Here is a 21702-nt window from a genome sequence, read left to right on the forward strand (position 1 = left end):
GAGGCCACAGCAGAGGGAGGCCCGCATACCACAAAAAAAAAAAAAAAAAAAAAAAAAAAAAAAAAAAAAGATCAAAGGCACAAGCAGGCTGAAAGTGAAAGGATGGAAAAAGATATGCAAATAATGAGAGAGAGCAGGGACAGCCACACTAATATCAGACGAAATAGACTATCAGGGACTTCCCTGCTGGTCCAGTGGTTAGGAATCCGCCTTCCAATGCAGGGGATGCGGGTTTGATCCCTGGTCAGGGAATTAAGATCCCACATGCCTCAGGGCAACTAAGCCTGCGTGCCACAACTACTGAGCCTGTGCACCACAACTAGAGAGAGGCTTGCACTGCAACAAAGAGCCGACTCGCTGCAACAAAAGATCCTGCATGCCGAAATGAAGATACCTGCCGCAACTGTGGCCTGACAGACCTGATGCAGTCCAAAAAAAAAAAAAAAAAGACTATCAGTCAAACACTGTTAAAGGAGATAAAGGAAGACATTATTCATTGATAAAAAGGTCCATTCACCAAGATTATAACAATTACAAACGTATGGGCACCAAACAAAAGAGCTCGAAAACAACGCAAGCATTGACAACTGAAGGGAGAAACAGGCAGTTCTACAATCCTTGGACATTCAACACCCCACTTCTAAGGACACAGAGGACCTGAACAACACTAAAACCACCAGACCTGGGCTTCCCTGGTGGTGCAGTGGTTGAGAGTCCGCCTGCCGATGCAGGGGACACGGGTTCGTGCCCCGGAGTGGCTAGGCCCGTGAGCCATGGCCGCTGAGCCTGCGCGTCCGGAGCCTGTGCTCCGCAACGGGAGAGGCCACAACAGTGAGAGGCCCGCGTACCACAAAAAAAACAAAAAAAAACAAAAAAAACCCACCAGACCTAATCGACATATACAGAATTCCCACCCAACAACAGCAGAAATTACATTTTTTAAGTGTACGTGGAACATTCTCCAGGACACACCATATGTTAGGCCACTTAATAAACTTAAAAAGACAAATCATAGTTTCTTTTCTGAACACAATGGAAACCAGAAGTCAATAGCAAAAGCAATGTGGGAAATCTACAAACATATGGAAATTAACACAATCTTAAAGAACCAATGGCTCAAAGAATTCACAAGGGAAACTTGTTTTTGTTTCAAAATATTTTCTAGGGCTTCCCTGGTGGCGCAGTGGTTGAGAATCCGCCTGCCGATGCAGGGGACATGGGTTCGTGCCCCGGTCCAGGAAGATCCCACATGCCGCGGAGCGGCTGGGCCTGTGAGCCATGGCCGCTGAGCCTGTGCTCCGCAACGGGCGAGGCCACAACAGTGAGAGGCCCACGTACTGCAAAAAAAAAAAAAAAAAATTCTCTAAATACAAGGTACCAAAAATTATCAGATACAGTGAAAGCAATGCTAAGAGGGAAATTAACAGCTGTAAACATATTCAAAACAAGATCTCAAATCAATTGCAGGGGACATGGGTTCGTGCCCCGGTCCAGGAAGATCCCACATGCCGCGGAGCGGCTGGGCCTGTGAGCCATGGCCGCTGAGCCTGTGCTCCGCAACGGGCGAGGCCACAACAGTGAGAGGCCCACGTACTGCAAAAAAAAAAAAAAAAAAATTCTAAATACAAGGTACCAAAAATTATCAGATACAGTGAAAGCAATGCTAAGAGGGAAATTAACAGCTGTAAACATATTCAAAACAAGATCTCAAATCAATAACCTAACTTTTACACTTAAAAAAACTAGAAAAGAAAGCTAGCAAGCTAGACTTAGCTGGCGGTCCAGTGGTTAAAACTCCACACTTCCAATGCAGGGGGTGTGGGTTCAATCCCTGGTTGGGGAACTAAGATCCCACATGCTGCATGGCACATCAAAAAACAAAAACAAAAACAAACTAGCAAGCAAAAGGAAGAAAATAAAGATTAGAGCAGAGATAAATAAAACAAAGAAAAATCAGTAAAACCAGAAGTTGGTTCTTTGAAAAGATCAACAAAATCGACAAACCTTTAAACTAGATTTACCGTAACAAAAAAGAAGATGGGCTTCCCTGGTGGGGCAGTGGTTAAAAATCCGCCTCCCAATGCAAGAGACACAGGTTTGAGCCCTGGTCTGGGAAGATCCCACATGCTGCGGAGCAACTAAGCCCGTGCGCCACAACTACTGAGCCTGCGCTCTAGAGCCCATGAGCCACAACTACTGAAGCGAGCCTGTGTGCCTAGAGCCCATGCTCTGCGACAAGAGAAGCCACCACAATGAGAAGCCCACATATCACAACGAAGAGTAGCCCCACTTGCTGCAACTAGAGAAAGCCCGTGTGCAGCAACAAAGACCCAGCACGGCCCCAAATAATTTTTTAAAAAGATTCAAATTACTAAAATCATAAACAAAAGGAGGGACAATACTACCAATTTTACAGAAATAAAAAGGATTACAAGAAAATACTATAAAAATTGAAGAAGGGGGAACACCTCCTGACTCAATTCTATGAGGCCAGCATTCCCCTGATACCAAAGCCAAAAAGACACCTAACAAGAAAGGAAAACTACAGAAGTCAACATCCCTTGTGAATGTCAGTGCAAAAATCCTGAACAAAATACTTGCAAACTGAAATCAGCAGCACATTAAAAGGATTCTACAGTGTGAAGAAGTTGGGTTTGTTGCTGGAATGTAAGGATGGTTCAAAATTTAAAAAAAAATTTTTTTTTAATGTAATACACCCCATTAACAGAATAAAGGGGGGGGGGAATTATCATCTAAATTGTTGCAGAAAAAAGCACCTATCAAAATTCAACACTCTTTCATGATGAAAACACTCAACAAAGGAGGATTAGGAGGAAACTTCCTCAACGCAATAAAGGCCATATATGCAAAACCCACAGCGAATATCTTACTGAACGGTGAAAGACTGAAAAAGCTTTCCTCCCAAAAGCGGGAACAACACAAGGAAGCTCTCAGCACTGCTATTCACTATTTGACATTGTACTGGAGGTTCCAGCCAGAGCAATTAGGCAAAAAAAAAAGGAAAGGCATCCTAATTAGGAAGGAAGAAATAAAATTACAATGTGGTGTTTGCAGATGACATGATTATGTATATAGAAAACCCTAGAGTCCACAGAAATCTATTAGAGCTAATAAATTCAGCAAAGTTGTAGGACACAGAAGTGACACTAAAAACCAGTTGTGTTTCTATACAACAACCCAACAGACAACCCAAAAAGGAAATTCGATGAAACAATTCCAGGGATTTCCCTGGTGGTCCAGTGGTTAAGACTCTGTGCTCCCAAGGCAGGGGGCCCGGGTTCGATCCCTGGTCAGGGAACTAGATCCCGCATGCCACAATGAAGATCCCACACGCAGCAACAAAGATGGATTCCCAAAGGACCCCAAATAGTCAAAACTATATTGAAATAGAAAAGTTAAAGGACTCACAATTACTGATTTCAAAGCTTCAAGGGGAATTCCCTGGTGGTCTAGTGGTTAGGACTTGGTGCTCCCACTGCCAGGAGCCCAGGTTTGATCCCTGGTTGAGGAACTAAGATCCCACAAGACGCGCAACACCGTCAAAAAAAAAAAAAAAACAAAAAAACCCACAAAGCTTACTTCAAAGCTACAGTAATTAAATCAGTGCAGTAACAGTATAAAGACAGACATGTAGACCAACGAAACAGAACAGAGAGCCCAGAAACAAACCCTTGAATGTATGCTCAAAGGATCTGTCAGGGTGCTGAGACCATTCAGTGGGGGAAAGGACAGACTTTTCAACAAATGGAGTCGGGAAGCTGGATGTTCCTATGCACAGGAATGAAAGTGGACCCTTACACCATGTACAGAAATTAACTTAAAATGGATCGGAGGCTGAAACTACAAAACATAAGGGGAAATCTTTGACATTGGCTTTGTGCTTTGGAAATGATTTCTTGGATATGACATCAAAGACAAAGGCACCAAAAGGAAAACTAGATAAATGGGACTTCAGAATTTAAAACTTTGCAAGGAAGTGTTGAAAGACAACCTACAGAAAGTGAGAAAGTATTTGCAAATCACATTTCTAACGAGAGTAATATCCAGAACATACAAAGAACTCCTATTAACAACAACAGCAATGCCCCAAACAACCCAATTAAAAAATGGACCAAGGATTACTAGATGTTTTTCTGAAGAAGTGAAAAATAAGTAAATACAAATAAAATCCACAATAAGATATCACCTCACATCCATTAGGATGGCTACTATCCAACAACAACAACACAGAAAAGAATAAATGTTGGTTAGGATGTGGAGAAATTGAAACCTTTGTGCACTGCTGGAGGGAATGTAAAACGGTGCAGTGCTGTTGAAAACAGTTTGGTGGTTCCTCATAAAGTTTAAACATAGATTTATATGATACAACAAATCGACTCCTGGGTATGTGAACTGAAAGTAGGAACTCAGATGCTGCACACCCATGTTCAGATCAGCATTATTCACAGTAACCAAAAAGTAAAAACAACCCAAGTGTACACTGACAGATGAATAAGCAGAATGTAGTATATATGTGCAATGGAATATTATTCAGCCTTAAAAAGGAAGGAAATCCTGCCACATAAATAAACTTTCAAGATATTGTGCTAAGTGAAACATGCCAGTCACAAAAGGACAAGAATTATATGATTCCACTTACATGAGGTACTTAGTTCATTCGAGCTGCTATAACAAAATACCACTGGGAAATTTTACAACTACAGAAATTTATTTTTCACAGTTCTGTGGGGGTTTGAAGCCCAAGATCAGGGCACCAGCACAGTCGAGTTCTAGTTCACAGAGCGTGCCTTCTCACTGTGTCTTCACATGGTAGAAGGGACTGGGGATCTCTGAAGACTCTTTATATTATAAGGGCATCAATCCCATTCTTGAGGGCTCCACCCGCATGACTTAAGCATCTTCCAAAGACCTCAACTCCTAACACCATCATCTTTTTCAGTTACGATTTCAACCTGTGAATTTCAACCTGCATACACATAGTGACCACAGCAGGGATCTAGAGTCATTAAATTCATAGAGACAGAAAGTAGAATGTCAGGGGCCAGAGGCTGGGAGGGGTGGGGAGTTGTTTAATGGGGACAGAGGTTCAGTTTGGGAAGATGAAAAAGTTCTGGGGATGATAGAGGTGATGTTTGCCCAACAATATGTATGTGCTTAATGCCTCTTAACTGAACATCTAATAATGGTTAAAATGGTAAATTTTATGTATATTTTACCACAGTAAAAAGAGGACAATTCTTATTTTCTTATACTAGCAAAAAGAAACACCAGAAGACTAAACATAAAATAACAACAAACAGGGCTTCCCTGGTGGCGCACTGGTTGAGAATCCGCCTGCTAATGCAGGGGACACGGGTTCGAGCTCTGGTCTGGGAGGATCCAACATGCCACGGAGCAACTAGGCCCGTGAGCCACAACTACTGAGCCTGCGCATCTGGAGCCTGTGCTCCACAACAAGAGAGCCCGCGATAGTAAGAGGCCCGCGCACCGCGATGAAGAGTGGCCCCCACTTGCCACAACTAGAGAAAGCCCTCGCACAGAAACAAAGACCCAACACAGCAAAAATAAATTAATTAATAAACTCCTACCCCCAACATCATCTTAAACAACAACAAACAGAATCAAGGCAGTATGGGACTTCCCTGGTGGTACAGTAGTTAAGAATCCACCTGCCAATGCAGGGGCCACAGGTTCGATCCCTGGTCTGGGAAGATCCCACATGCCTCGGAGCAACTAAGCCCATGCACCACAACTACTGAGCCTGCATGCCTAGAGCCCATGCTCCGCAACAAGAGAAGCCACTGCCATGAGAAGCCCGCGCACCGCAACAAAGAGTAGCCCCTGCTCACTGCAACTAGAGAAAGCCCACATGCAGCAACGAAGACCCAATGCAGCCAGATAAATAAATTTATTTATTTATTAAATTAATTAATTAATTTATTTATTTAATAAATAAAGAGTCTAGAAATAAAGCCACACATATACAGTCGATTAATTTACAACAAAGGAGCCAAGGATATACAATGAGGAAAGGATAGTCTCTTCAATAAATGGTGCTGGTTAAACTGGACCACTATCTTACACCATACACAAAAATTTAAATTGAATGTAAGACCAGAAACTATGAAACTCCTAGAAGAAAACATAAGATGGTAAGCTCTTTGACATTGGTCTCAGAGATGATTTTCAAAATCTGACTCCACAAACAAAAGCAAAAATAAACAAATGGGACGATATCGAACTACAAAGGTCTGCACAGCCAAGGAAACCATCAGCAAAATGAAAGGCAACCTACTGAATGGGATAAAACATCTAGCAAATCATATACATAAGGGGCTAATATCCAAAATGTATAAAGAACTCACACAATTCAATAGCAAAAAAACAAACAATCCAATTAAAAAATGGGCAGAGGGTCTGAATAGACATTTTTCCAAAGACAAAGAGATGGCCGACAGGCACATGAAAAGATGCTCAACATCATTAATCATCAGGGAAATGCAAATCAAAACCACAATGAGATATCACCACACCTGTCGGAACAGCCACTATAAAAAAGACAAATAACAAGTGTTGGCGAGGATGTGGAGAAAAGGAAAACTTGCACACTGTTGGTAGGAATGGAAATTGGTGTGGCCATTATGGAAAACAGGATGGAGGTTCCCACCAAAATTAAATATAGAGCTACCATATAATCCAGCAATTCCACTTCTGGGTATTTATCCGAAGAAAACAAAATCACTAACTCGGAAAGATATCTCCACCCCCCTGTTCACAGCAGCATTATTTACAATAGTCAAGATATGGAAACTACCTAAGTGTCCACTGATGGATAAAGAAGGTGGGGCACACATATACAACAGAGTATTATTCAGCCATAAAACAAGAAATTGCCATCTGCAACACGGATGGACCTTTAGGGCATTATCCTAAGTGAAATATGTCAGAGAAAGACAAATACATTATGATCTCACTTATGTGGAAAACAAAACACCAAGCTTATAGATACAAAGCACAGATAGGTGTTTGCCAGAAGCAGGGGATTGGGGGGGACACAAAGTGAGTGAAAATGGTCAAAAGATATAAACTTCCAGTAATAAATAAGTCCTGAGGATATAATGTACAGTATAGTGACTACAGTTAATAATATTGAATTGCGTATCTGAAAGTTGCTAAGAAAGTAAATCTTTTTTTAAAAATTGAAGTACAGTCGATTTACAATGTTCTGCTAAATTTCTGCTGTACAGCAAAGTGATTCAGTTATACATATATATACATTCTTTTCCATTATGCTTTATCATAGGATATTGAATATAGTTCTCTGTGCTACACAGCAGGACCTTGTTGTTTATCCATTCTATATATAAAAGCTTACATCTGCTAACCCCAAACTCCCACTCCATTTCTCCCCCAACACCCCCGCCCTTAGCAACCACAACTCTGTTCTCTATGTCTGAGTCTGTTTCTGTTGTGTAAATATGTTCATTTGTGTCATATTTAGATTCCACATATAAATGATATCATATGGTATTTGTCTTTCTCTTTCTGACTTAACTTCACTTAGTGTGATAACCTCTAGTTGCATCCATGTTGCTACAAATGGCATTATTTCGTTCTTTTTTTTTATAGCTGAGTAGTATTCCATTGTATATATGTGCCACATCTTAAGAAAGTAAATCTTAAACGTCCTCTCCAAAGAAGACATACAGATGGCCAAGAGACACATGAAAAGCTGCTTAACATCACTAATTATTAGAGAAATGCAAATCAAAACTACAATGAGGTATCACCTCCCACCGGTTAGAATGGGCATCATCAGAAAATCTACAAATGCTGGAAAGGGTGTGGAGAAAAGAGAACCCTCTTGCACCGTTGGTGGGAATGTAAACTGATACAGCCACTATGGAGAACAGTATGGAGGTTCCTTAAAAAACTAAAAATAGGATCACCATATGACCCAGCAGTCTTACTACTGGGCATATACCCAGAGAAAACCATAATTCAAAAAGACACATGCACCCCAATGTTCACTGCAGCACTGTTTACAATAGCCAGGTCATGGAAGCAACCTAAATGTCCATCGACAGACGAATGGATAAAGAAGATGTGGTACATACATACAATGGAACATTACTCAGCCATAAAAAGGAACGAAATTGGGTCATTTGTAGAGACGTGGATGGACCTAGAGACGGTCATAGAGTGAAATAAGTCAAAAAAACAAATATCGTATATTAACGCATATATGTGGAATCTAGAAAAATGGTTACAGATGAACTGGTTTGCAAGGCAAAAATAGAGACACGCAGCTTCCCTGGTGGTGCAGTGGATAGGAATCTGTCTGCCAATGCAGGGGACACAGGTTCGATCCCTGGTCCGGGAGGATCCCACATGCCACGGAGCAACTAGGCCCGTGCACCATGACTGCTGAGCCTGCGCGCCACAGCTACTGAAGCCTGTGTGTCTAGAGCCCGTGCTCTGCAACGGGAGAGGCCACCGCAACGAGGGGCCCATGCACCGCAACGAGAAGTGGCCCCCCCCTTGCCGCAGCTGGAGAGGGCCCGCACACAGCAACAAAGACCCAACACAGCCAAAAATAAATAAATTAAAAAAAAAAGAGAGAGACACAGATGAAGAGAACATATGGACACCAAGGGGGAAAAGCAGGGGTGGGGTGTGGGCGGTGGTGGTGGGATAAAGTGGCAGATTGGGATTGATATGTATACACTAATATGAATAAAACAGATAAGTAATAAAAACCTGCTGTATAAAAAAATTTTTTTTTTTAATCTTAAACGTCTTCATCACAAGAAGAAAAAAAGTTTTTGGTAACTATGTGTGCTGTCAGAGAATAACTAGACTTATTCCCATCATTTTGCAAAATATACAAATAGTGAATCATTATGTTGCATACCTGAAACTAATATGTCAATTATACCTTAAAACAAACAAACAAACAAAACAGCAAATGGCCCTGGACAGGGAGCACAAGGCAGGAAGGAGAGCTCGGGGCGTATCTGTCCTAAGGTTTACATGTGAACCACGTAGGCATGCTAATGTGCTCAAAGGTAAAATAAAAGGATGACATTAAAGCCCCTACAGCTGAAATCAAAGCAAACGAACCCAACTATACACAGTTAGTAACGTCACTTCACCGGAAGAAGAATCACTCTCAGTGACTTAAGAACAAGTACTGTTAATGAGTTAGTAGCAGTAATGCCATATTAGTTTTCAGGCCATTATATATGTGCTGTAGAATAGAGCAAATGACCATGTGACGATACCAGGTATCAGAAGCCACAGCCACTAACATGGGACCAAGTCTCCTACAGGTCCCACTGTAGAGAAGTCTGAAGGCCTGAGGCTGTGAAGGGGACTGAGGGGCGGGGGGTGCGGGGCCGGCTTGGAAGAAGAGGGCACTGATTCCTGTGGGTTCCTGCCTGGGGCAGGCAATGGCATAACCTGCCCCAGTCTCTGGCCATAGGATCTGGGACAGAGGGAGACAACCCAGCAGCTGGAAAGTGTGGGGTGTTATCAAAAAGGACGGCGGGGGTGGAGGGAGGGAAGCCTGCCCAGCTCTCTGGCTGAGCCCTGCACGCATGAACCACCAAGCAGGGAGGTCGGTCCTGGGTGAGCTCCGCCCAGCCAGCTGCCTCAGCACACCACATTCTCCCAAGGGGAGAGCCGGGCCAAGGGTGTATCCAAAAGTATCAGACATACAACAAAGCAGGCAAATGCGACCCACCCCCAAGAGAACAGGCAAACATAGGAGACTGACCCCAACAAACACAGATGATGTTGGAAGTAGAAGAGGATTTTAAAGCAGCTATTGCAACTATGTTCCAGGGTGTAAAGTAAAACATGGTAATAAAGAGATAGGGAATCTCAGCAGATAAATAGAAATTAGAAAAAGAACAGAAACTCTAGAAATGAAAAAAGTCAGAAATAATTAGCAATTTAAATCCAGCAATATATAAAACATATGTATTCACTGTGCCCAAGTGGAGCTTACTCCAAGCACACAGTGTTGGCTCAACATTCAAAAACCAATGCTACCCACTAGGTAAACAGCCTAAATGAGAAAACCCATCATCCTCTCGATAGGTTTAAAAAAAGCATTTGACAGAACCCAACACCCATTCATGGTAAAAACTCAGCAACCAGGAACAGCAGGGAAGGTCCTCCACCTGAGAAAGGGCTACAAATGCCCCTCTGCAGACCCTGAACTGAAGGTGGAAGACCAAGGCCAGGTGGGGGGGACGCCTCTCCCCACTGCTCTCCTGAAATTGGAGGCCCAGCCAGGGTGAAGGCACACAACTGTACTCCAGCTAATAGATGGAGAAACGTTAAACACCACGGGAATGCAATGAACAAAATCCAGAATGTGGGAAACAAGTGACCCAGTTTCCTCAATAAATTGCAAGGAAATGGAGAGCATCTATAGATTCAAGGAAACTGAAGCACACGTGGGTGTGTGTCAAGCACACACAACACACAGACCTTCCATACTGACTCAGACAAACCAACCACCTATTAAAAATTATGAGACTGGGGCTTCCCTGGTGGCCCAGGGGTTGAGAATCCGCCTGCCAATGCAGGGGACACGGGTTTGATCCCTGGTCCGGGAAGATCCCACATGCCGCGGAGCAACTAAGCTCGTGTGCCACAACTACTGAGCCTGTGCTCTAGAGCCCGTGAGCCACAAATACTGAGCCCGCATGCCACAACTCCTGAAGCCCGTGCACCTAGAGCCCGTGCTCCACGAGAGAAGCCACTGCAATGAGAAGCCTGCGCACCGCAACAAAGAGTAGCCCCTGCTCGCCGCAACTAGAGAAAGCCCGCGCGCAGCAACAAAGACTCAATGCAGCCAAAAATAAATAAATTTATATTAAAAAATTATGAGAAAGTATTAGCAACATACGGAAACACAGAGGGGATTTTTGTTGCTTGATACTGTGGCTATGCCCTTGAAGAGACACATACCAAAATATTTACAAATGAAATAAGTTGTGGGAAATTTGTTTCAAAGTAACTGGGGTGGCAGGGTGAGGACTGGGGCTGGGTGAGGGTGCCTGGTGCCTCACATACCCTTTCTCCACTTTTTCATGTGCTTGAAATTGTAACACACTATTTTTTTTTAAGTTAAGGAAAAAAAAGTAAAAATATGTATGGCAAGCACTAAAACTGAACACAAGCAGAAATGTTATGGATCCAACTGCAAGTCACTGCTCGCCGCAACTAGAGAAAGCCCGCGCGCAGCAACAAAGACTCAATGCAGCCAAAAATAAATAAATTTATATTAAAAAATTATGAGAAAGTATTAGCAACATACGGAAACACAGAGGGGATTTTTGTTGCTTGATACTGTGGCTATGCCCTTGAAGAGACACATACCAAAATATTTACAAATGAAATAAGTTGTGGGAAATTTGTTTCAAAGTAACTGGGGTGGCAGGGTGAGGACTGGGGCTGGGTGAGGGTGCCTGGTGCCTCACATACCCTTTCTCCACTTTTTCATGTGCTTGAAATTGTAACACACTATTTTTTTTTAAGTTAAGGAAAAAAAAGTAAAAATATGTATGGCAAGCACTAAAACTGAACACAAGCAGAAATGTTATGGATCCAACTGCAAGTCAAACTGATGACAGAGAAAACAATGACCTGGTGAAGGTTGGACCACAGTGCCCTGCTGTGCATCTTTGGCTGGAAACACTCCAAAATAAACTGCAAAAAAACCTCACTCACTCATTTCATGGTTAGTAGTAATATTGCTATTTTAAATCTGAAACTATTTTGTGTAAATTATAGGAAAAAACCAGTAAATATATTTATGTGACTAAAGAACCCAGCTTTTTAGTGTTAGGGGAAAAGACAGGAGTAGAAAATAAAGGGGAGGGCTTCCCTGGTGCCGCAGTGGTTAAGAATCCGCCTGCCAATGCAGGGGACACAGGTTCAAGCCCTGTTCCGGAAAGATCCCACATGCCGCCGAGCAACTAAGCCCGTGCGCCACAACTACTGAGCCTGCGCTCTAGAGCCGGTGAGCCACAACTATTGAGCCCGCGTGCCTAGAGCCCATGCTCCGCAACAAGAGAAGCCACCGCAGTGAGAAGCCTGTGCACCACAACGAAGAGTAGCTCGCTGCAACTAGAGAAAGCCCACGCACAGCAATGAAGACCCAAGGCAGCCAAAATAAATAAATTAATTATTTTTAAAAGTAAAAAAAAGAAAATAAAGGGGAAAATAAAAACTCTGTAATACTGCATTTCAATTTGAAACTTAAAATCACATAAGTTTCATCTATTCTTCCAGCACAAATACATCTATGTGTGTGTATGTGTGTGCATGCTTTTTACCTTGAAATAATCATAGACTTATAACCGTAGTACATCACCAAAACTAGGAAATTGACGATGGCACAATACAACTAACTAGACTACAAACCATACTCGGATTTCAGTTTTTGTATGTGTTCAGCAATAAGAAAAACCTACTGATACACGCAACAACACAGATGAATCCCAAAAACATGATGCTGAGGAAGACTCCAGACGTGGAAGTGTATGCTGACTTGTTCAGCTGAAATCCAAGCACGGATGACACTATTCTAAAGCAACAGAAGCCAGAGAGTGATGGGGTGGGGGATTTAAAAGGGACACATAGGAATCTTCTGGGTGGTGGAAATGTTCTTAGTCTTGTTTGGGGGTGGTGATTACATGCATGTGCTCAATTTACAAACTTTATCAAACTGAACATGTCAATTTTACCTCAATAAAAATAGGGTTTGAGGGACTTCCCTGGTGGCGCAGTGGTTAAGAATCCGCCTGCCAATGCAGGGGACACAGGTTCGATCCCTGGTCCGGGAAGATCTCACATGTCGCAGAGCAACTAAGCCCGTGCGCCATAACTACCGAGCCTGCGCCTGCACTCTAGAGCCCACAAGCCACAACTACTGAAGCCCGTGCACCTAGAGCCCGTGCTCCGCAACAAGAGAAGCCACCGCAGTGAGAAGCCCACACACTGCAACGAAGAGTAGCCCCCGCTCGCCACAACTAGAGAAAGCCCACGCAGAGCACCGAAGAAGACCCGTCACAGCCAAAAATAAATAAAATTTAAAAAAATAAAAAAATAGGGTTTGAATCTCAGCCAGAAAGTGATGGGTGGGGAGATTTAAAAGGGACACGTAGGAATCTTCTGGGTGGTGGAAATGTTCTCAGTCTTGTTTGGGGGTGGTGATTACATTCATGTGCTCAATTTACAAACTTTATCAAACTAAACATGTCAATTATACCTCAATAAAAATAGGGTTTAAATCTGAACCAATAATGATGTTCAAAAAGGAGAGAGAAAGAAAGTGGGGGGGGAAGGAACACTCCTCTTTACCACAGACCACCAGCGAACAATAAATGCAGAAGGCATGAGAGAAGCAGAGCTCTGCACTCCTCCACCCCATCAGACTGAACCAGGCCACCGGGGGCAGCATGTCCACTCAGCACCAAAGGAGTGCTCACAGATGGCACGCTGAGGGCAGAGGGAGAAACCTGCCTCCCACCGCTAGACCCTGGCAGCACTCAGCCGCAGTCGACTGCAGCCCTCTGACATGATGCCTACCTACAAAGTATTTGTGCCCAAACTGCTTAACCTGACTGTAATCAAGCTTCCAGGCCATTTACAGAATATACTGGGGAAAGCAGAACAAGCTAATGACCTCATAAACCAACAGATCTGGTCAAACATCCTGTAAGACAACTGGCCTGGCACATAACCACTTGACTGATTCCCGTGTGGGGTGGGTCCTGGGACAGCTGTAGAAAGCATTCCTGAGACAACAGGGAAATGTGGATGTGAACTGGTTATATTATAGAATTTCTGCTAACTTGGGGAGTGGGAGATCCATACTATAAATATTTAGGAATAAAGCGTCATGATGTCTAGCTGACTTTCAAATGGTTCAGCAAAATGAAAGTTCACTTTTTTCAAAGTGAAAACGAGAAGAAGATAAAGCAAGCATGGCAAAATGTCAACCCTTGTACTGAGGCGGAGAGTATGCTGCTGTTCACAGCCACATTCCTCCATTTTTCTATTCAATATTTTCACAGTAAAAAGCTGGAATCGATTTGTTTAGTGTGAAAGCTCACAGCTGGTACCCTCTATCTCTGATCTCACCGTACCCCTGCAGCCAATGCCTCTGGCCCTGGCATCCTTGCTCAAGGCCTTTATTTGGCCACTCCTTTTGCTAGACCCCTCTTTCCCAGATATCCACATCCCTTACTCCTGTTCCCCTTCAACTTTTGAACAAAATTTCACTTCTCAGTCTTTTCCTGAACCCATTTAAAATGGCAATCCCCCAAACAACCCCCCCAAACACTCTTCTCTGCTTTCCATACCTACAGAGTGTTTTTCACCATCAAGCATTCTACATTTTACCTATTTTTTGGTTTATGGCCTACCTACCCCCCCCCCCCATTAGATTGTCAACTCCATGAGGACACTGTATGTTTTCTTCATTTCTACATCCCCAGCACAGACACACCCTGACATGCGGTAGTATTCAAGAATAAAAGATCTTGGGACTTCCCTTGTGGTGCAGTGGTTAAGAATCTGCCTGCCAATGCAGGGGACACGGGTTCGAGCCCTTGTCCGGGAAGACCCCACATGCCGCGGAGCAACTAAGCCTGTGTGCCACAACTACTGAGCCCGCGTGCCACAACTACTGAAGCCCGCGCTCCTAGAGCCCGTGCTCTGCAACAAGAGAAGCCACTGCAATGAGAAGCTTGAGCACTGCAACTAACACTAGACCCCAATCACCACAACTAGAGAAAGTCCTCACACAGCAACGATGACCCCACTCAGCCAAAAAAATTCTTGGATTTTTGTTTGTTATATTTAATACTCATTTAACAACCCAGCAGTTCCACTTCTTAGATCCTGTCTCAGGAAACCACTCACAGAAGAGTAGAAGGAGGCAGTCCCTGGAGAGATGTTCTCCTCAGCAATGTTTCTAGTGACCAAAAACCATAAACAACACTTTGCTGGACAACACAAGAATGCAGAGCCATCCTATGGAATACTAAACACCAAGTGAAAAGAATGAAGACCCACATCCACCGTGAAGAAACACCGTGAGCGACAACAGCAACTGAGCACACCTGTATAGTAGTACTGCTCAAAAAAAGGCAAACATCACAAAAAAAATTTACACAAACACCCAAAACTACACGTTTTTTCTCGTAAAAGCATAAACAACATTTGGAAAAACAAACACGGAACTATAACAAAAATCACCTCTAGCGAAAAAAATTAAGGACTATATCCGGGATAACTACTCAACTTGGTACAATCAGTATCTGGAATGTTAACGCGCACTTTAAAATAATTTTAGAATTATTGACAAAAGACAACATGAGCCTCCAGGCCCTAACTTTCAGGGCCCCTCATCCGAGGCTTCCCTCCCTCCCTGGCCCCCCTGGAGCAGGCTCCCGAGAGCTGAGGAGGCCCACCGGTCGGGAAGCCAGGCCAGCTCCCTGCTCCCTCCCAGGCCCCCAGCACGCCCGCGGCCAGGGCCCCGAACTCACCAGACACGGGTGAAGGATCCCTCCTGGGCTGGAGGCGACTGGTCTGGGGCAGGAACGGGTTGTTGAGCCTGAGAGAAGCGGCACAGTCAGAGGAAACCGGGCCCGGACCGCTGCGGGAACCCCCCGCCGCCGCTCCCCGCGAGGCCGCTCACCCGAACGTGTTGGGCTCCTCCACCACCTTCATCTTGGCGGCACCTGCGGGCGCGGGCCCTACGGGGAACAGGCAGTGAGGAGGCGGGCGTGCGGCCGGGCCGCGGGGACGGGGAAGAGGGGGCTCCGGGACGCAGGGGCCTGGGCATGGGTGGAGGGGCGCGGGCGTCAGCAGCCCGGACACTAACCGCGCGCTGCGAGCCCGAGCACCAGCACGAGACGCGCCAACCTGCCCACCATCTCGCGCCGCCGCCGCCGTCGCCGCGCGTGGTCACGTGAGCGCACTTGTCACAAGAACGCCGGAACCGGAAATGGCGTCCGGCTCCTGCGCAGAGCCGCGCCTCGGCTGCCTGAGAAGTTGAGAGCGGGCGGGACTCCCGGGACCTGTTCCCAGCCATGGGCCGCCGCAGGGCAGCGCGTGGGCCGGGGGCCGAAGGTGGCCGCACTCGGCGCCCCGCGGGCCGCTCTCTGGAGGCTTTCGCCGAGGAGGTGGGCGCCGCGCTGCGCGGTGAGTGGGGCGTGATCCGGAGCAGGGGCGGGAGTCGGAGGCCCAGGGTCGGGTCGCGGAGCCGCGGTTGAGGCCGGGTCCCCTTCTGTGCCCGGTGTAGCGTCCATGGAGCCAGAGGCGGCCGAGGACCAGGGCGCCCCGGGCCCTGCGCACCTGCCCTGCGCTCTAGCCATGTGGGAGCTGGGCCACTGCGACCCCCGGCGCTGCACCGGCCGCAAGCTGGCGCGCCTGGGACTGGTGCGCTGCCTACGTCTGGGCCACAGGTTCGGCGGCCTCGTGCTCAGCCCCGTGGGCTCCCAGTACGTGTCCCCCGCAGACAGGTAGGCGGGAGAGGACAGGGTGTGGGGGTGGGGTGCCTCCTGGGATTTTTCTTAATGAGTCCCCTACTCTGGGGCATCTTTATTTTCAGGGCTCACCTATTTGCACTGATCTGTCTAGTTTGCCCCCATTACCTAGGGCAGAGTCCAGGATGCAGCAGGTTTCAATAAACGTTTGGGTGAATAAATGAGCTTTATCGAGGAACACCTCCCCGCCAGCTGCCTCAAAAGCTTGGCCCATGAGAGTCCTTGGGGTCATTGGGATGGGGAAATGATGCCCCTGAATCCCCAGTGGGGCCAGCACCAAGTTGACCCCAGAACCAAGCCCTACGCTGCTCCTGGCAGACACTTGGTGGCACAGTCCGGGGTCGCCGTCATCGACTGCTCTTGGGCCAGACTGGATGAGACTCCGTTTGGGAAGATGCGAGGGAACCACTTGCGGATCCTGCCCCACCTGGTGGCTGCCAACCCTGTGAACTATGGCCGGCCTTGCAGGCTCTCCTGCGTGGAGGCCTTCGCTGCCACCTTCTGCATCCTGGGTGAGTGTTGGGGCCTGGAAGCCTGGAGTCTGGTTGTGCTCCCAGCAGTGTGTTTTCTGCTGCAAGTCCCAGGAGGAGCATGACCATGTATGGGGAGGTGGCCAGGGTTTCATCCTAACTCCCAATTAAGTCCTCGCCATGTGGGGTTGAGGTGGAGACAGAACACATCGCTGGCCTACAAGCACCCGTATTTGGCCCTCGTTGTCAGGGCACCACTGCCCTGAGAGTCCTTTGTTACCGCAGCTCACCCCCAGAGACCTTATGGTCCACATGGAGGCCCAGGTGGGTGGCCCTGTGAGACTCCCTATGGGGAGAGGGACTTAATGGGCTACTGAGGCAGAGGCTGGTGAGTGAGCATGGGCTGTCTGGACTGTGGGAAAGTGTCAGCGGGACTTTTAGTTCCTGGGACAGAAGGAACCAGCAGCAAGGGTGACAGGAGAGGGATTGTCCACATCCTTGGAATTCCTGTTTCCTGCACCAACAGGTTTTTCAGACCTTGCTGTCATTTTGTTACGGAAGTTCAAGTGGGGCAAGGGCTTCCTAGACCTGAACCGCCAGCTCCTGGACAAGTATGCAGCCTGCAGTGGCCCAGAGGAGGTGCTGCAGGCAGAGCAGGAGTTCCTGGCCCACACCAAGGAGCACCCCGAGGAAGAGGAGGAAATCGGTGAGGCCTGGCACAGACACAAGCCCTCTGGGTGGGAGCCAGCACCCTCCAGGCCTGCCACCTCCTTTGAGAAGCCTGGGGGTTGGGGGGAGCCTTCCTGCCACAGCTGTGGGACGCTTGGTTCTGCTCCAGGCTCACCTACAGGTCGCTTTCCTCTTTGATTCCTCAATTCAGATCCCTTTGATGTGGATTCAGGGCGAGAGTTTGCAAACCCCAACAGGCCCGTGTTTGGCCCCCGGTAGGTCCTCGGGCTTCCCAAGTTTCATGACAGCTCAGACCCAGGGCTCCCCTCTGCCTCTGGCCTCAGCCACTCCTGCTGCAGGGTGGGGTGGTGTCCTAAACACCAGGATGCCTTTCCGAGTATGGAGAAGGGAAGGTGGATGTCCTGATAGAGAGATTTCAGTTTTGAGAGGACAGGAAATAGGAATCTGTCCTCAGCTTGGGGGCTTTGGTGAGTGAGTGGAGAGGGGTGTTACCTCAGACCGGCCAGTGAACGCACCCCTCCCTCCCAGGCTACCCAGAGACAGGGCTGACAGTGACACCAAGGAGGAGTCTGAGGAACTTGGGCCTGACCCCGAGGACGGGGGAGGCAGCAGCAGCAGCCCTGAAGAAACGGAGGCCAGGGTCCCCACAGAGATTTGGAAAGGAATCAAGAAATGGCAGAGAGACTGAAAGTTGCAGACATGTATATTTTCCGAGGCGGAGTGACGAGGACATCTAGAGATGGCAGTGGAACTTGCGGGAACACACAAAGGCCTGGTGGCCTCAGCCCCTGCAGCTGCCAGCAGGACTGGACTCTGTCTGGGTTTTCTCCCTGTGCTTCTAACCCGGCCTTGCTCTGGGTCCTGCCTCAGAGCCCTCCCAATGAAGCTGCAAGCCAAGGAGACCCCTGTGAGCCTCTGCTTCTCTGTGCTTGGCCTGGGGGTTTGGGGTTTGGGGGGACCCTCAGCCTCTAGTGAGGCAGACCCTGCCTAGAAGAGTCTAGGGTGTGGGGATGGGGCTACGGGCTAGGTCTTGTATGGGCAGCCATGCGTTCGTGAAAAGAAACGCCAGATAGCTGGCCAGTTGGCATGGAGCCCCTTACACTGACCAGCCTTGAGTGACATCCTCAGTCAGAGACCCTGGGCCTGTCAGCTGGGTGGGGACTGGAGACCTGTGCAGCTCTCAGGCAAACCACCCTCCACATGCTGTCTGGGGTGGAGGGTCCCTGGAGAAGGGTAGGGACACTGCACATGTTCACCCTCTCCCTCCAAAGCCTGGATTGTCCAGACTCAAAACGCTGAACTTCCTGCCTCTCCGCCTAGTGAGGCCTTGCCCCAGCCCTGGAGAGACGAGGACAGAACTTCCTTTAGGATAGGGCTCTCCTGTGTAGCACTGGTGACATTTAGGGGTGAACCATTCTTTGTTGGGGGGGGGAGGGTTCATGGCAGGATGTCAAGCCTGGTCTCTACCCACTGGTGCTAATAGCACAGCCTTCACTCACTCCCCAGTTGTGACTGACTACCAAAAATGTCTCCAGGCAGCACCTAATGTCCCCTGGGGGGCAAGGCTGCCCCACTGAGAGCCCTGCTTTAAGACCAGTGCCCTCCTGCCCTGTGGCTGTGGAACCTGAGGGAAGGTGGGAAGCTCACCTGGCGGCCAGGCCTGCTCTCTCTGCTCCAGGGTGGGGGCGGGCAGCTGCTGGTCAGGCCTCGCCCAGTCGGCTGTCCAGATCCAGTTGGGTGGGGCTTACTGGGCACAGGGGGTTCACAACACACACCACAGAGACATGGCCAGGGCAGAAGGGAGTCCAGCCACAGCATACACACCATGAAGCAGGGGAAGGGGCACCACGAGCCCGGCTGCACAAAGCTGACCACGGCGAGAGAACAACACGGGGACTTGGGGAGGGCCTGGCTGGTGGCCGCAGGGGCTCAGGGGTCCGCCTCCATGTACTTCTCCAGCTCCTTGAGTCTCTTGACAAACTCCTGCGCCTCCTTGTTGTTGCGGCCCTCCAGCATCCTAAGCGCCGATCTCACTGCGGGCGGGTGGCGGGGGGACGGGACGAGGCCAGCGTCAGCTCCGGCTGGCCCCGCCCTCAGCCCCGCCCCCGCCCCGCCCCTCACTCACCCTGGGCTCTGGGCCGGCGCAGGTGCAGGGTGACCGGCTGCCCGGCCCTCGCGCTCCCTCCCATCTGGGGCCTCGCGACGCCGCCAATGCTGCCCAGGCCTAGGGCTGCCTCCCCCGCGAAGTCGTTGGTGGACAGCCAGTCGTGGTCCATGACGGTAAACAGCACGCAGGCGCCCCGGCGGCGGCAGGCCTCTGCGGGCACGGAGCTGGGGGCAGGGGAGGCGGGCGGTGGTCACCTGGAACCCTGCTTCCGGCTCCGGACGGGCAGGGCAGGGAGGGACACTCACAAGTAGAAGAGCTCGTCGTACACGGGGTGCAGCGTCCGGCTCTTGATCTGGGTCCTCTGACTGCGGACCAGAGGGAAAAGGTGCGGCGGGCCCAGCTCCACGATCACAAAGGGGTCGCTCAGGCCTAGGGACACGGCTGTGAGCGGACCACGCCGCCGTCCCCGCCAGCCCCGCCTCGCCCCGCCCCGCCGCACCCCTCCCCCGCACCGTTGGCGTCCAGGGGGAGCAGGTCGGCGGCGTGCAGCACCTCCACCGCCAGCCGCTGTTCGGCCGCCTCGTAGTGGCAGCGGACGCTCAGGCGCCCAAACCGGTTGTGCTCCAGGGACCTCTGTGGTAAGGCCGGGGGGCCGGTGAGCCGAAGCCCGGGGACTCCCGGAGGCGGGGCCTCGTGCCAACACCTGGGCCGCACTACCTGCTTGAGCTTGTCCAAGTAGTACTGCTCGATGCACTCCCGGGTGGAGCACTGGTGCAGGCGCAGCTCTTCCTCCAGCCTCTGCAGGAAGGAGGAGGCCCCTGGTGATGCCGGCAGCTCCTCACGGCTCCATTTCACGTGTGGGGCGTGGATGAACTCAAACTTGGGTCTCTGGTGTCCGCCCCTCCCCCTTCCTCTGTCAGAGGACCCAGGGCCAAACTTCACCTTGTAGCTTCCGTCCCTCAGGCTCTCCAGGGGCAAACCCTGGCCCTCAGCGTGGAAAAAATTGACCAGGGCCTGCGGCGGGGCAATAAGGGAGAGAGATCAGGGGCGAGGTGGGTACTGGGGACCGAGAGTGGAGACAAATGGAGCCTTGAGCACCAGCCTGCTCGGGCTCTCAGGTGCCCAGGGCAAAGCCACTCACACCTGGGGCGCATCAGAAGCCCCCAGGAAGCTTGGGAAAATGTCGGTGCCTGAGGCCAGATAGCTGTCTTAACAGGCGGCCCAGATGCTTCTGACACAGGTGGGCTGGGGGAAGGAGATGCTGCCCTGGTGGGTTCCCAGAGGAGGGGTGTCCAGGGAAGGCCTGGCGTCCCAGCAGGGTGCAGCAGGGCAGCTGGGAAGGGTCAGCAGCCTTGTCGCCCTGAGCCTGGGGTTGGGGGGAGCCAGGAACTGGGAGCTGCAGCAGGAAGGGCTCTTCCACATGGCCCTACCTCCAGCGTGAAGTGGAAGCGCCCATAGAAGTCGGCAGACACGTCACGGTTTGCACCCAGAGCCTGCAGAATAGCCTGTAACAGCAGCTCCCAGAGGGCCTCCAGCACCCTGTAGGGACACTCGGCATCTGTGACTGGACACTGGGCCACCCCTGCTCTACCTGCCCGGGACCATACCTGCTCAGGTTCTCCTTCACCAGCGAGGCGTTCAGCAGAGCCAGCTTCTCGTCCAGGTACTTCAGAAGTGGGGCCATGGCCTGCAGGCAGGGTCCTCAGGCTGGGACTGAGCCTGGGCCCCCACCCCACACACGCATTCCCTGCCATGCCCAAGCCCTCACCTGGCCGGGCACTCACCTCCTCGTTCTGGATGGAGTCAGGCGAGAGGCTGATGTGCTGCACGTACTTCCTGA

General features: G+C 49.2%; 3 protein-coding genes across 6 annotated transcripts in view; 1 reads left to right on the forward strand and 2 right to left on the reverse strand.

Moving 5' to 3' along the window:
- The window catches only part of GNPTG (N-acetylglucosamine-1-phosphate transferase subunit gamma), a 20318-nt gene extending 4304 nt beyond the window's left edge, over positions 1-16014 (reverse strand). Inside the window, exons 1-3 of the mRNA XM_007100114.4 lie at positions 15932-16014; positions 15746-15803; positions 15594-15661 (exon numbers count right to left, since the gene is read on the reverse strand). Coding sequence (XP_007100176.2) covers positions 15594-15661; positions 15746-15803; positions 15932-15983 — 178 coding nt within the window. The 5' untranslated portion in view covers positions 15984-16014. The remainder of the gene's footprint in view (positions 1-15593; positions 15662-15745; positions 15804-15931) is intronic.
- A 51-nt stretch (positions 16015-16065) lies between these two features.
- Positions 16066-18655, forward strand: TSR3 (TSR3 ribosome maturation factor). 4 transcript variants are annotated; one of them, XM_028499002.2, is made up of 6 exons: positions 16072-16251; positions 16352-16550; positions 16914-17107; positions 17592-17771; positions 17946-18009; positions 18284-18655. In XM_028499002.2, exons 1-6 carry the CDS (start codon positions 16140-16142, stop codon positions 18441-18443), a joined length of 909 nt encoding a protein of 302 aa, XP_028354803.1. In that variant the 5' UTR covers positions 16072-16139; the 3' UTR covers positions 18444-18655. The 4 variants fall into 4 exon arrangements, with proteins under 4 accessions (XP_028354802.1, XP_028354803.1, XP_007100177.2 ...); XM_007100115.4 differs by having other exon boundaries at positions 16073-16251; positions 16352-16571; XM_055090087.1 differs by having other exon boundaries at positions 16096-16232; positions 16352-16571.
- Positions 18656-18790: 135 nt separating this feature from the next.
- UNKL (unk like zinc finger) overlaps positions 18791-21702 on the reverse strand; it is a 22118-nt gene continuing 19206 nt past the window's right edge. The window contains exons 7-13 of the mRNA XM_055089732.1: positions 21647-21698; positions 21470-21549; positions 21293-21401; positions 20375-20876; positions 20168-20291; positions 19881-20086; positions 18791-19788 (exon numbers count right to left, since the gene is read on the reverse strand). Of these exons, the coding sequence (XP_054945707.1) occupies positions 19685-19788; positions 19881-20086; positions 20168-20291; positions 20375-20876; positions 21293-21401; positions 21470-21549; positions 21647-21698 (1177 nt within the window). The 3' untranslated portion in view covers positions 18791-19684. The remainder of the gene's footprint in view (positions 19789-19880; positions 20087-20167; positions 20292-20374; positions 20877-21292; positions 21402-21469; positions 21550-21646; positions 21699-21702) is intronic.

Source organism: Physeter macrocephalus, chromosome 14 (assembly GCF_002837175.3).
Source record: "Physeter macrocephalus isolate SW-GA chromosome 14, ASM283717v5, whole genome shotgun sequence".
Lineage (NCBI taxonomy): Eukaryota > Metazoa > Chordata > Mammalia > Artiodactyla > Physeteridae > Physeter > Physeter macrocephalus.